This window comes from Pomacea canaliculata, linkage group LG2, assembly GCF_003073045.1.
Source record: "Pomacea canaliculata isolate SZHN2017 linkage group LG2, ASM307304v1, whole genome shotgun sequence".
In the NCBI taxonomy this organism is placed as follows: domain Eukaryota; kingdom Metazoa; phylum Mollusca; class Gastropoda; order Architaenioglossa; family Ampullariidae; genus Pomacea; species Pomacea canaliculata.
In genome coordinates this window covers 18,491,063-18,505,949 of record NC_037591.1, presented here as the reverse complement: position 1 = coordinate 18,505,949, position 14,887 = coordinate 18,491,063, and the positions used below count along the sequence as shown (strand labels likewise).

The following is a 14,887-nucleotide window of genomic DNA, read 5'->3' as shown; positions in this document are numbered from 1 at the left end:
ATGACACTTGATAATAGTAGAAATAAGAAAATAAGCGGTACTTACATACATAAGTCTGTTACACAAAGATCAGTCTCTATCACTTTACATCTCATGTGCACATTTTTTTGGTCGCACTAACAGAAATATGATGGCAACTAGCAGAGGTTGGTATTGTTGTCACATGCGAGCCCAGCACTCACGCAATCGTCTTTCGTTTCTGAGCAACGACAAACTGTATCTGTCTCTTGCAGGCCCTGTCTATTTTTGTAATTACTTTTAATTAATTTTAAATATGAAAAGGAATGTCACAGCCCTCGCTGCTTAAATATGTGATAATGAAAATGAAACAACAACTCACACTCACTTACATCAAAGTTACTCGTTACTAATACACGACACTGCTCATGGTACTGATGGGGCATCAACATCCTCATCATCTTGTTGTTAAGGGGGACCTCCAGCATTAGAAGTGGATATCAGGGGGCCTCATCTCCAGAATGCAGATGGCCGAAACAACAGTGATGAAAAGGAAGACATAGAAAAGAAGGCGGTCAAGAACATACGCCACATCGTGCCACTCGCGGAAGACCTCCTCGTCCTTGACCTCCTGGCTGTGCTTGTTCTGAATGACATCAATCAGTTGTCGCACCACCTCCGTCTCGTTGCTCTGCACCGTGCACTGCAGGCAGTTTGCGTGCGATGCGCCTTCCTCGCCGTGCGGGTGACCGGAGTTAGCGCCCCCTATTGAGGACTCCAGCAGTGAGTCTGCGGCTGAGGCTGCAGCGTCGCTAAATTTGGTTCGGTAGTCCATTCTGTAAATCTCGTTTTCTTCTGTGGCCACGCGACCTCTTCGAGGCGATCTCGGGAGTTTCCTTTCTCGAGAACTGGTCGATCTTGACATGGAGCGGTGTCCGTGGCCTCTGGTAGTGGAAGTGTGGTGTTGAGTGTATGTCCCGATACAGACGATGCGGGCAATGAGGTGAAAGACGAGAAAGCGCAACCACTTTGGAACACTTTGGGGCTTGCCACGTTGATGATGAATGCCAAGTACAAGCACGGAAGATAACACAGACAGACAGCTTGTGGCTAGCACCACCATTAGGTAAATACCTGCAACAAGCATTCACCTTCATTTTAGTAATTTGCCTGCTCCCGCCATGATCGGTGGTTAAAAATGTGCAGAAATGCGGTGCATTCATCTCACTTTTACTATCACCAAGTGCGAGTCTCTACCAACTACCTGTGTCGAAGACATGTATTCCATCAGTAGTATACTCGTCTGAATCTCTGCCCTAAAACTAAATGCACTTATAATAATAAAAAAAATTACAGCACACAAGTCATATGTCACAAGCACACAAGCAAGTCATATACCTCTTTTACAAGCCTTTCTACGACAAGTAACCCGTGATATTCTTATGGTGCTCACTTGTATCACAAATAAAACTTATCACAGGATGGTGGCAAGCCATTTACTGAAAGCAAAGATGACGTTCCTCATCGCAGTTTCACTGTGCTTTGTTAAGTAACCAATAAATGACAAATGTTGGCCCAAGCATGAAAGTGATCACTTACTGATGACAGAGATTGACTCCGAGGTCTGCGGCATCTTGTCGGCCACCATGAGCATGAAGACCGTGATGGTCAGCAGCACGCTGAGCTCCAGTGTGATCTTCTCGCCACTCTCAGGGGGAAGCAAAAAGCCCGCCAGACACAGGAAGCTTAGGATGATGCACGGGATGATGATGTTCATGAAATAATACTTAATGCGCCTGCGCAAATGCACGTAAAACGTCACATCCGGGAATGGCTCATCGCAGCAGTTGTAATAGACGACATTGCGTTTGACTTTCACCCCCAGCAACTCCCACTCGCCGTTGTCAACAAAGTTGGAGAGGTCCATTGTGTTTGACCTGTTCCACACGTCTACCTGGATTGACAGGGATGAGGGTGTAGGAAGAAACAAAGAGAAGAACATTGAAAATATTTATTGTTTAAATTCCTGGGAAATTTTCCCAAAATAACTTGCCTTCTCGACTATGCGCTCGTGGCTAGAAATATTGCGACAAGCTTAAACTAATCAAGCGAGACTTCTAAGTGAACAGAACAAACTTTATTAAGCAGGCCTGCTCATTCCAAGGAGTGAATGGCTTGTGGCTACTAACAGAAGAAAGCAGTGCTTGACAAGCACTGTGGTATGCAAATCGTTTTCCACTGACCATCAAAATTCAGTGGATGAACGAGTCTCAACTCTCAGTGATCATGATTGTTACAGTTTCAGGACCACTCTCTGAAATTACTTTATTCCAGATACTGTCGCAGATAACAAAGGTTAACAGTTACTCAACAGTTCGCAAGCTTCTATTGAATAATCTTCTATGGAAGAACGGAAAGAGCGGTGCTGAGTGAAATAAAGAATTCTACAGGAATCTTATGAGTGCGCGATTCAGGCTGATGAGGGTTTTTCGTTGAGATTAATGGCCTTGGCATAATCCAATCAGTATTTCTCAATTTTCATAGTGCCGTGCGCAAACCGGATGAAGGGGTCGAGCATGTGTGCTTAGCTTGTAGCATTTTCATTGCGAAAGTATTCTACAAGCTATAAAGCATTTCAGCTTCATTGATATGGGTAAGGAGCGTTTTGAATCACAGAGAAGTAATTATGAGCATCGCTTTCACAGTTGCCTGTTCTTTCCTAAGTAATCATTTTAACTAGTGAGTAGTATAATGCGTAAAAGATTCCTGCACAGTCCGACTGTCTGGCTCTTTCTCCTTTGTGCGCTGGTTGCGAGAACATTTGTCGGCTGTTATCATTGACACTTTTTTTTTCCCGAGTGAGGGAAACTAGACAGGAGAGATGGAACGTTTTAAGAAAATAAAGCCATTTTCACTCATTTGCAGCTCGTCAGATTAAGTGCTAGACCCTATTGTGATATCCCCAAGCCTTTTCTTCATCTATCTCACGACATGATAATGACGATGATAATAAATGCCAAAATTCTACAGCGCATACGCACACTCCAATCTTAATTATGCTGAGTTCTCATTTGATTGAAAAAAAATTAAATTGTCACCTTCCTTTAATCTTAATACGTATTTTAAATTATCACTTTCGTCACTTTCATAACACAACATGTATTTTAAACTAGCACTTCTTAAAATGTTCGTAACACAATAGATATTTTAAACTGACACAGTTTTCTCAAATATTCACCCAGGAGTGAAATTTTGAAATCGAGAATATAAATGACATTTTCCAATGAAGAGGGCTATCTTCCAGGACGTGCGTTATCTGTTTTCGACAGATAGGTTGTTTACCTGGAAGCCGTTGTAAGCCCATGAGCCCAGTTTCAGGTTGCAGATTTGATCGTCGAAGGGGAAGTAGGTGATATCGATTTTACACGAGGATCGGAAGCGGATCACTGGTCCCCAGAACACTCGGCTGTCGTTATACACCATGGCCAAGGTCGGCATGTACCCGGATGTGTAGTCATCGACACTGCAACAGACAAGCAGCTCGCATGAGCATTGCTGTATTTAACTAGCTAGTTAGATCATCTCCGAGAAAGCCTTAGTACTTCACAGACACAACGTATGTCAGTCCCTGTCCGTGTCAGTGCCTGTTGTATAGCTAGCGGTTGTATAACAATCTGAGCCGAGGTAGACATTCGCCTTTCAAAGTGCGCACGTACAGGAGTCAACGGGTCATTTCCGTCACACGACAGGTCACTTCCTGTTAAAAAAAAAAAAAAAAGGTCAAAACTTTTTTCTGGTTGTTCACAAATCTTGTCCATCATCAATCTCCGAGTTGACTTATATTCAAGTCATATACTGTTCTAACATATGGACGAATGATAATGATCGTATCAGGGCGGATCGCATGGTTATATTGAAGACATATACTGCCCCAGTATATTAGTAAATGATCGTCTCAGCGAAGACATGTACTGTCCTAGCAAATCAGCGAATGGTAGTCTCTTGGGATCGTTATTTATCGTTATTTTCAAATCATACATCGTCCTAGCATTTGAGCAAATGACCGTCTCGGCACATGATACCGTTATATTCAATACATATATATATATCTAGAATGTCAGGAGTGAATTTTCATTTTACAATGGATTACAGTGTAACATTCTAAACACATACTGTCATATACTAATAAATGAAAGAATTCCCGTCTCAAGATACTCTTCATCTCTCAGTAAGATTCGACTTTTGTGTCGGCATACGTGTCTCTTGCCTACCGGCCCATGCACACTAGTGAGGAGAATAGCTGTCTCGGGCAAAAGTCGAGATTGTATCTGTTGTACCTGCTGTACAGTCCATGTCAGTATATGCTGTATTGCCTGTGTTAGTACCTGTTGTACAGCACAATGTCTGGTAGCCAGATCTTGTCACTGGGGATGCGTATGGACGTGATTCTCTCATACTGACTTGAATTCCAGCGCAGTCGTTCATCGTACCATTCCTATGACAGTGTAAAACGCAATTATCATTAAGCAAATTCATGCGAGGCTTTATCAGTCTGACATCAGAGGAAAATCTGGAACTGGAGCTTAATGTAATGTATGTTATGTACAGTCATAAAATAAAATATCATTTGCATGGTAACTATAGTTCTGGCCCCGTATGCATGTTGACCGGAGAAAGGGTTTAAACGGGTGTAGCGCTCATCCGGGTGGATAGAAGCGAAAAATTCGTATGGTGATGTCGACGTTGTGTATTGCATGTGTTAAAGTACCATGATTGTAATTAATGTAACAATTTAAGAAGTCTATTATTCTATGTATGTACGATATTTTGTGCCGTATTTTACCAGAATTATTGGAGAGACGATTTTACATCGATTACATTAAATCTAGAAGACACGAACACATCCCTCGATTCTGCCATGGTTAGAGCAAGAATTGGATTGCGAATGTAATGCAAACCTAATAAGCCTAATTTAGCTAATATTCTAAAAAACATTAAAAGTTCTGTTGCGTACATAATAAAAATTACATAATGTGGAGATAAATAGGAAGAAAGAAAAAAATTGCCAAACTAGACCTGATAATATTAAGAAGCACATTTATATAGTGCCTTACTCCAGCATCAGCCGGACTCGAAGTGCTCGACACACAGGCCCGCGAGCACAGGCGGCACATACATCTTCATGAAACGCATCACAGAAACACGTAAATACAATGCACAGCAAATATAAAGTTGATTGATAAAACGTTTTACCCAACCATCAAAGTCAGGCTCAAAGCTCCTCGCAAAAAAAAACCAACAACAACAAAACAACAAAAAACAAACATAACAAAAATAATAGACGTGGGTGCGAGCCTCTGTAGTGTAGCCACTCATGTTAAGAAGGTTAATGCTATCTCAACAGCTTAATCGGCTAGACGAATCTCTATTTTACAAAACTCTTTTTTCAGCTCTCCCACTTCCGTTCCTTTGGCCAATTCGCCGAAGTTGCATCCATTTATCCAAATCACCAAGCAAATGTTGGGCTTGCCGACACGCAATGATTTCCCCTGTTCTACTCGCAGACGACATTTATTGTGATGTAAATCTCCAGCCGTTGCCAGTTTTAGAAAACACTCAGTAGACACCTTTATTTTCCTCAGCAGAATTATGAAGCAATACTGATACCCCGAAGGCAAGTGTGTGTGTATGTTGAATACGCACGAGGTGTTGGATGGGTGGGTGAGGGGAGACAAGATGAAAAGATAGTGGCAACGCAGAGAGGGCACGCATGATGTGACTGACTAGATATTTACATATTACCATATCTGAACAGCTTTTCTCGTTAGAGGTAACTTTTCCCCCACAGCGTGCTGTGTGAATAAAACACGAAATGATCGATGTGACAAATGTGATGCACGTGAGATCAATGTTCCTGAGCTGGTACGTGTAGGGCAGCTGCTGGTTGTTACATTTCTTTGATTACACTGATCTTTTTCTTTTATTGTAGATAGAAAATTGTTCCTTCTCAAAATATCTTTCTTCCTCTTTTATCCCATTGCTTTCTCTCTCTCCCCTCCCCCATCTGTGTTAGTGTACACATTAGTGTATGTGGTCATGTATCTATTCCATATAACCTTGCCCAGGAATGATCGACTTACTCGTCTACTATGCCTCCTTTCTCAAAACCAGTGGTTCTTAACCTGGGTTCGATCGATCCCTAGGGGTTCGGTGAGTCGGTCTCAGGGGTTCGGCAGAGCCTCCCCCACGGAGGTCAAGACACACCCGCAAATCGTGATGACACCAAAGAAGGGTTCGGTGACTGTGCATATGAAACTTGTGGGTTCGGTACCTCAAAAAAGGTTAAGAACCACTGCTCAAAACTATTTGTAGGTGGTACAAGTCCATTTTACAGGCTAGGCTCTTTCTTACTGCGTGACTGGTAAATTCCTCATTTTAATGTCCTTCAAACTACATGTATCTGGTACATCCCTTCCCTTCCCTTACAGGTACAAGCTGGTGTACTGCCATGAACCTGAGAAATCCTGCTTCTCCCCACCCAGCTCACAGACTGTTGAACTTTAAATAAAATGCAGCTGGTACAGCCTTCAAAGGCCGTTGAACCTCTGCCCGATGTACTTACATGGCACTATTTGGTGCAGCCTTCACAGGCTGGTGTACCTACAATTACATTGTACTATTTGACGAAACCTTGACAGGTTGGTATACTTACAATTCAATGTACTTACAGTTACAGCCTTCACAATCAGATGTACTTACAATTACACAGTACCATTTACAACAGTCTTTACATGCTGATGTACTTAAATTACATGGTAGTATTAGTTACAGCCTTAACGGACCGGTATACTTAAAACTACTGTACCTACTATGTCCTACACCGGTCGTAGCTGTAGGACTCAACTAGTCTGAACTACACGTGGAAAAAACAACATCAAAGTTGTAGGTAACTGCAAAAATTGCAAAACGATCTTCAAGTCTTGAACTGCAGCAAGCAAAATTACAAGAAATGCACAAGTGAATACAGGGATCGCTGGCAAGTTAAAATTTGATGATGGGCATCACAAAATCTCCTCTCAATCTGAAATTTAGACAGACACTTTATATAGCTTCACATTACCATGACTCCTGGCTGTGGAAAGAACATGCGTATCATTTATTCAGAGGACACAAGTCAGCTGGCGCTTTTCCCAAAAAATATTTCCAGAGAAATACTGTCAACAAGGGACTGCTTTGTATTCATAGAGGGCACTACAGAGGACATGGAGTTAACCGATACGACCTGTGGCACTTTCATAGGTTGCTAGAAAACTAGAGACCGGGATTGTGTTTTGTGTTGTGTATTGTCAAGGAGACATGTGTTTTGATAACTAATAGTAACTATGTTTATGTACTGTATGAGTAGCCATGAGCTGTGTGAGAGTGAGTTAAATCAGCTGAAACTATGTCAACATATACACTTTTGTTTTTTCGAGTTTTGCTGTTTTGATTTTGCTATTCTTTAAGGACCTTTGGCTGCAGAGAGAGAGAGGGAGAGGAAATATTTCAGCTTGGTGCGGCTTGTTATCAGCAGTTGATGCTGGTGGCAGAGGTCACGTCAAATAAACTACCTTCGACCTTCCCTCACATCGTCAGCTTCCAGCGCCCCATCATTCTCCGTCTTTAAATCTTGACACAACGCCGACTGCGGCGACGACTAGAAGCATCTCATCACTCACCCTTCAAACGACGTCCGTTAAATCTTTCCTGCCTGGATGCTCCGTCCTGAGGTAGACCAAAGCCCGGAATAGAATGAACTGAATGACAAGCCCACATCCATTTGCATGTTAACATCCCGAGGCCTTTGAAGTGTTGCCTTTTGACCAAATGGTGGCTATCCTTATTTGAAACAGCAGCTAGGAATCATAAAGACACGCGTTTTGACACTGAAGGATGTCGACGGGGAAAAAAAACAACAGTTGTAGCCCTGCAGTCCAGGAGTTTCGAGCATGTTTCAGCACAAGACTGGCACCAACTGCAGGCCAACCCCAAAGCGCAAAATCGTTTCGTGTGGAACCCAAAAGGCGAGACATTTATTTGAAGAGCGGGCTCAGGAGGGAATGGCAAAGTAGGGGACTTAGTGAAGCAATTACTCTCAGGTGCTTCAAAAGCTATTCGCTTGAGTAATCACTAACCATTAGTCTGGCGATAATCATTATCTCCTCATGAGGGCGCTGATGCGTAAAAAGACTTTTGGTGATGACGCTGCTTGAGGCCGAACGTCCAGCGCGGCTAGCGACCTTGTTGCCCAGCAACATGCCGACGACGTCAGAGACGGCGCAATGCTACAACTGCATGATTTTCCCCCGCAATCTCCCCTTCCCCTAACTGCAGCAGGACTTTATCACACTCTTGTTTTGTTCACTTCTCATTCTGATTTTGCTTTCGGTGCCACTGCATTTCTAGTCAGGTCCCCTGACCCATATAAACGATTATATTTATATTATAATCAGGATTATATATATATTAACGCAAACTATTGCAACTGAAAGTTTACTGTCAACTTAAGGATATAACACTTCATCTGAGTTAATCTTATTAAATTCAGGAGTAGCGCCACTGTAGCAAAACTCGTTCCAAGAAAGTAATTCAGTGCTACTAGTTTAAGATGTTTGCTCTTGGGTTTCCCCAAGAACTTCATAATTGTTTAGATTTATGCTGTACTCTTGATGTTCCTACCTTGCTCAACTGTGTTTTTTTCTCTCGCTCTCTCAGTCGCCTCTGAATGCGCTCGCGAATCCAATCAAAGGGAGTACGGGGCTCCCCCGGTCCTTCAGTGACAGGGAGACAATCATCTTTTTCTAGCTATCATTATTTAATGTTTGCATGTAAATTTAGTTCCTCTATAAACCTGTGTTATTCCTCTTTTTTGCTGTAGGAAAGTACTTTTTTTGCAAAATACTATTCCTTTTGTATTGTATTCTGTTTTCAGTAGCTTTGCATTATATATATATATAAATTAACTTTTTGTGTTAAATATGTTCAGCAGTATTAATGTTACAGTTTGATGAAGACTAGAGCTTTCCGGGAATGTTTACATTCGCGCCCCTAATGCCAACGAATACCGAGAACTGACTATATCAAATGTTTTTCAAGTGGTCCGGACACTTTCCCTGGCAGAATATTCTATTTTCAAGAATTATCAGATGCTTTACGAAATAAATTTGCTTTGTGTATAGTAAGAATAGAATTTGGTCATCAGCATAAAAAGACCATATATTTTGCTTATATACTGATGTGTATACGTCGAGGCTGTCGATGCTGCCTGATGAATTCGGTGAAAAAGGTCAACAAACTTAAGAACGAGCTAGCCAAAGCTTTGAAGAGAAAAATGGTCTGTGGTTCATACACTCTTGACTCGATCCACGCTCTGGCATCGACAGTGCAGGCCCAGTAATCTTGCAGAGATCTCACACAAAACACAGTCTTAATAGCCCTTAATGAAAGTGCGCCTGGAAATGAGTGCCAGAGCCCTTGGTGTACAGTGCCCTCGCTCGCTATTCTCGGGTCGCTCGCTAAGCCCGTCTGCTGTTAGACCGAAAAGCGATTTCTCGTGTTTACGTTCTCCTTGCGGAAGCAAAGGAGTGAAGTGTCTGGCGCGGAAGAAGCAAAACGAAAAGGTCGAAGTGGGAAAGTAGAACGATTCAAGGGACGGACGATAACTGATAAGAGTGACGACGGACGTGTATAGGTCTTTCGGTCAGCCGAGACCAACGCTTAGCTTCTTGCGAAGTTCTTCGCTGTTAGTCTCGGCGAGACTGAACAATGACTGTGACTAAACCGGAAGCTCTGTATTCACCAGCCTCGTTTTAGTACTTAACTGGGGAAAAAAATCGTCCGCAAGCAGTCCAGTAATAAAAGTTTGTGGAGTGAGCAACTCTTGTTTGCTTTGCTTCAGCGTCTCCCTTGGGTAGTCAGGGGCTGGCACTGACCGCTGACTGAAGGTTCATTTGTGGAAAAGCGCGACTTGGACGAAGTGATGAACAAGGGAGTCGTTGAAAGAGAGAGAGAGAGAGAGAGAGAGAGAAAACGAGTAGTATGTCTAATAACATCTGACAGCACTAATCTTACACCACAGGTAACACACACCAAGTCACGTGATGCAAAGAGGTAAGTCGTCGCGACATGAGCAACTAAGGCTTGATACAACAGGCAGGTAACACCGAGTGACTTGAGTAGCGACTCCTGCTACTTCAACAGCAACACGCGCTTCACAACTCCGAACACAGCGACACACGCTGACTAAAGGCGACACACGCCTGGCATTCCAATTCCTAACATATTACCACAATTTTAGAGGCAGTGAATGAACAAGTTGAAGAGATGTAAAATGATTCTTCACAGACAGTTAAAACTGTAAGCGGTTGACAAAGACCAAAACAAGTTCCACAATATTCAAAAAGCGAATGCTACAGAAACGGAGCCACAGATCAGCTAAGCAAAGATTCAAACTGTAGTGAGTGTAGGCACTGGGGTACAGGCAGGGAAAAGAAAGGCGACAACTGAATTCGTAATCATCAAGGAGAATGGTGATACACCATTAAGCAGAAAAACAGCAATGGAATTAGGAGTGCTCGAAATGGGACTCAACATTCAGAATGTATCGTCGGATCCCAGTTGCGAAACAGACAATACAGAGTCATACGTGAGTTCAACTCATTATTCAAGGGTTTGGTAAACTGAAAAACAGACAAGTTTAGCTAACAGTTGATCCTACAGTGAAGCCAGTGAGTTAACCGATTACAAGAACGCCATTTGGTCTCAGAATGAAAGTGGAAAGTAAAATTCAAGAAATTCAAGAGTTGTTAGAAAAAGACATAATCGAACCGGTTCTTACACCGACAGAATGGATCAGTCCAGTCGTTGTATCAAAGGCGAACGACGACATCAGAATGTGTGCAGACATGCGTCGAGCGAATGAGGCGATACTCAAAGAAAGACATCCCATACCGACAGACGACGAGCTCATACAAGGTATAGTAGGAAGCAAAGACATCTTTGTACACGCGCCGACGCCAGAAGAACATGACAAACGCCTAAAACTGACACTACAGAGGTTACAGGAGGAAAGTCGGACTTTAAACACAGAGAAATGTTCATTCCGAATGAAACAATTAGAATTCCTAGGACTCAAATTAACTGCAGATGGCATAAATCCAGAAAAAGACAAAGCGGAGGCCATTGTAAATGTACGTGAACCAGAAACTGAGAGTGAAATGCGAAGCTTTTTAGGGCTGGTAAATTATTGCTCTCGATTTATCTCAAATTACGACACTATCATAGAACCGTTATGTCGTTTAAACAAGAAGCATCTACATTTTGTGTTTGGCAAAGAGCAGAAGGAAGCTTTCTAATCATTGAAAATGGATTACAGAGACATTGAGATATTATGATCCCAAAGCGAAAATTCAAATTATCACAAAGGCTTCTCCAGTTAGAATAGCTGGAATACTCATAAAATTACGAACAAAATGTCCAAGAATTATCTGTTATACTTGTAGAAGTCTGATAGGCGTGGAGAAACGATATTCTTAGAGAGAGAGAAGCGCTTGCATTATGGGCATATGAGAAATTCCACCCATATGTATATGGTCTTAAGTTTGATCTCTTAACAGACCACAAACCACTACAAACAATTTATGGCCCACCTTCCAAAGCAAGTTCCCACATTGAAAGATGGGTATTGAGACTACATGCATATTTACATTTCGAGTGATTCATATTCCAGGAAAGGTCAATATAGCAGATTCACTTTCAAGACTGATTCAAACATCGTCCGAACTTTCATCGAAACTCTCTGCAGAGGCAGAAGAGCACATTCGGTTTGCTGTGTCAAATGCAAAACCGAACGCCCTGACGATATCAGAAATCGAAGAAGAAGCAGAAAAGTATGAGGAACAACAAGAAATACTCCAGTGTATCGAGACAGGGAACTGGTAAAACTTTGACAAGCTATATGCTGCCATAAGCCCTGAGATATGTGCTGTAGGCAAGTTGATACTGAGAGATTCATTGAGATATCGTGTGAAGGACGAAGGACATTCAGGTGTGGTAGAGACAAACAGAATGTATGTACAAAAGTATGGTAGCCATACATGAAGAAAAAGTAGAGAAATATTGCAAAATATGCCAAGGTTGTCAAATTCTGAGCCAAGCAAACCCTCCAGATGTGGCGTCTCGTCTGTTAGCCTTAAAAATCGGCATGTCCTCCTCTTGCTGTTCATCAAAGTTCTGTTTGGGGTTGCAAGGTCAAATGTACAGGGTGTGATGTGAAGTGGTATAGTGTCAAGAAGTGTGATGTGACGAAGTGAGGCGTTAAGTGGTGTCAGATGCTGTGAGTACCAACGCGATAAAGAACGAGAATGAATTCGCGTGCTGGGAAAGAGGTGCCTGGTGAATTGCTAGTAAAGTCTGAAGACATGGTCAAATTTAAACAGCAAACATTTTACAGGAAACTTACTTAAGGTGAAATAAAAGCTCAATGAATGAATGGATGCACATACTTAAACTGATATGACTCCTACAAGACTGTAATGCAAGTTTGATTTCTCATGCCGGAGTGGCTGGTCATTAGCGTATCCATAGAGACCCATCTGATCACTATGAATGAACCTTTATGGCTTGCAAACAGTCACAGACTAGTCCAGGGGTAAGGACACGTTCTTGAAAATCGATCTGTATTTGCGATAGCGAAATGTGTGGACGCTGGGGACAACTGGTATTCCCTAAACTATTCACAAGAACTCAATGAGTGAACATAGGACGCGTTAGAGGAAAAAATATACTGGACTCATCGAAGGCTGCCATTCGATGAATAAATGTAGTATCGGAAAGGCGCCATGTTTGTACATGGCTGCCATCCTTGGGGATTTTTCAGAAGTGGGAGGAGAAAAGGGTGAGAAGAGGAGAAAGGGATGGAGATATGCATTACTGAGCTTTTAAGTGTGAAAACAATCGAAGTACTTAGCTTTTGGGTTCAAAGTTTCATGTTAAATGCGACACAGCAGCAGAGTTGTTGACTGAGGTGCTGTGTGTGTGCAGCATAACACTGGGAGAGCAGCCAGTCCAGCTCCGTGCCTGAGAAATTGTATAAAGACTCCATCCATGCTAATGACCTTCGATACCAATAAACTGCCAATCTCATGGTTGCACACTTCCCTTGAGCCACATGTTTGAACATACACTGCACATGCACATCAGATTCGCATGCACAGATGAGCAAGAAACGTGAGTTCTTTTTAATGAGGGTGAAGTGTAAGTCATACTGACATTTTTTTCATATTGATATCTTATAGTTAATATTTTCTATTTGTGGAAGATCGTGACATCGTGAGACTTGACATGATGCCGCGCGATGGGATTTATACAGCAAGTTAAGTTTCGAACTTCTTTTTAAATGTTCCTGTCGGTATTTGCAGTTTCTTCATAGTATTCATAAATAATCTTATCTGTGGTGTTATATTTCTATTGCACAAATTATTAGTTCGTTAACTTGTTTTGTCACTTGAGGGGTTTTGTCCCTTAAAATATTGCCGAAAGTTTGACCACCTCTGGCAGAAGTATTCTATAATCGCTGTGTAACACTTTGTCTAACTAGTGAAACATTCGTCTGTATTTGTCCACTTAAGCTAAACACGATAGTAAGAGGAATGTAAACATCATACAACACAAAGTGGCAATAAAAAGATTTCAAACTATTATTTATCCAAAGAAGCAATAAAAAGAAATTTCCTAGAATGATAAGCAGCTGTTACAGTACTGTCTCTGCTCGTTAGATACAATATTACTATAGCCCACATAACAGGCATGTTTGCAGGAATTGTTGCAATTTATCCGCGCGGCACACACACACACGCGCGCCCGCGAACATATAGGTTTTTACAGAGTCTACTGATCAAATACGGAATGAGATTCACGCAGACCGAGAACAGAATGGATACAACATTTATAGACGATCCATTCTGTTTTTTTGCCGCATCTTCAAATATCTGCACAGGAACCCGACAAACTGTTTACAGCGGTACTTACTTAATATATGAAATTCGTTTTAGAAATCAGCAGCTGTGAATGTTTGTTCTTAATGTCATTCCATTCGTAAATCGAAAATCTTGCACAAACTTAAAATATGTTCAGTTTGTCAATCTGTTGCTTCTGTTCGCTGTGTGGTCTGTCGGTTCGTTCGCACAGCACACCGAGGTCGCCTCTACGTGAATAATAATATCGTCTTTTAGCCTCTTGGCATTAAATCAGTCAAGCAGACCGCGATCGATCTCTCCATTAGAGTTTCATGGGCCAAAGAGATGCAACTGTAAAAAAAGAAACGGTCAGTGTAAACGTTTTTATATTCCGAGCCCCTCCCTCCCCCTTCCTTCCTGCTCCCTTCCCACGCCAATCGATCGCCAAACTTGGTTAGTACGTAAGAAAGTCGTTACACGTGACCTTGCCTGGAATTAATGCTATCAACTGCTTGACCTTCATCGCCTATCCACGACATCTTGGGCCGCCACCCCCAGGCCAGCGCCACGGCGCATGCGCATCGCCATCTTTCTGCTTCTGTCGACACATTCTCTTGAGTGTGGCCCGAGGATGGCTTCGCAAAGAATGATCGGCTTCGTCTCTCAAGAGCCAGACATTCCGTGGCTGGAAACAGACAGAAAGCCGTGACTTGTCTCTTAACTACCTCATTATGGCCTGCTCCTCGCTCCCTCGTGGCCATCTTTAAACGAAACGATTTTATGCGAGGGATCGGTTAGAGAGATTTTGATGAGATCTCAGCAGACGGTTTTTATACCAAATTGCTCTCTTGAAAAATCGTACAGACTACAGAGTTACACTGTCACAGAATACAACTGAGAGGTCAACGAAACATCCTCATGCATCAGAGCTGGGT

The 14,887-nt window shown here is 42.2% G+C and overlaps 1 protein-coding gene across 2 annotated transcripts in view; it reads right to left on the bottom strand.

Annotated features, from left to right (window-relative positions):
* Nucleotide 1: 1 nt before the first annotated feature.
* Nucleotides 2-14,887, bottom strand: part of LOC112557736 (neuronal acetylcholine receptor subunit alpha-10-like) — a 34,691-nt gene continuing 19,805 nt past the window's right edge. For both annotated transcript variants that reach the window (XM_025227743.1, XM_025227742.1), the window contains exons 5-8: nucleotides 4,344-4,453; nucleotides 3,301-3,481; nucleotides 1,558-1,912; nucleotides 2-1,092 (exon numbers count right to left, since the gene is read on the bottom strand). In XM_025227743.1, the coding sequence (XP_025083528.1) occupies nucleotides 446-1,092; nucleotides 1,558-1,912; nucleotides 3,301-3,481; nucleotides 4,344-4,453 (1,293 nt within the window). In that variant the 3' untranslated portion in view covers nucleotides 2-445. The remainder of the gene's footprint in view (nucleotides 1,093-1,557; nucleotides 1,913-3,300; nucleotides 3,482-4,343; nucleotides 4,454-14,887) is intronic.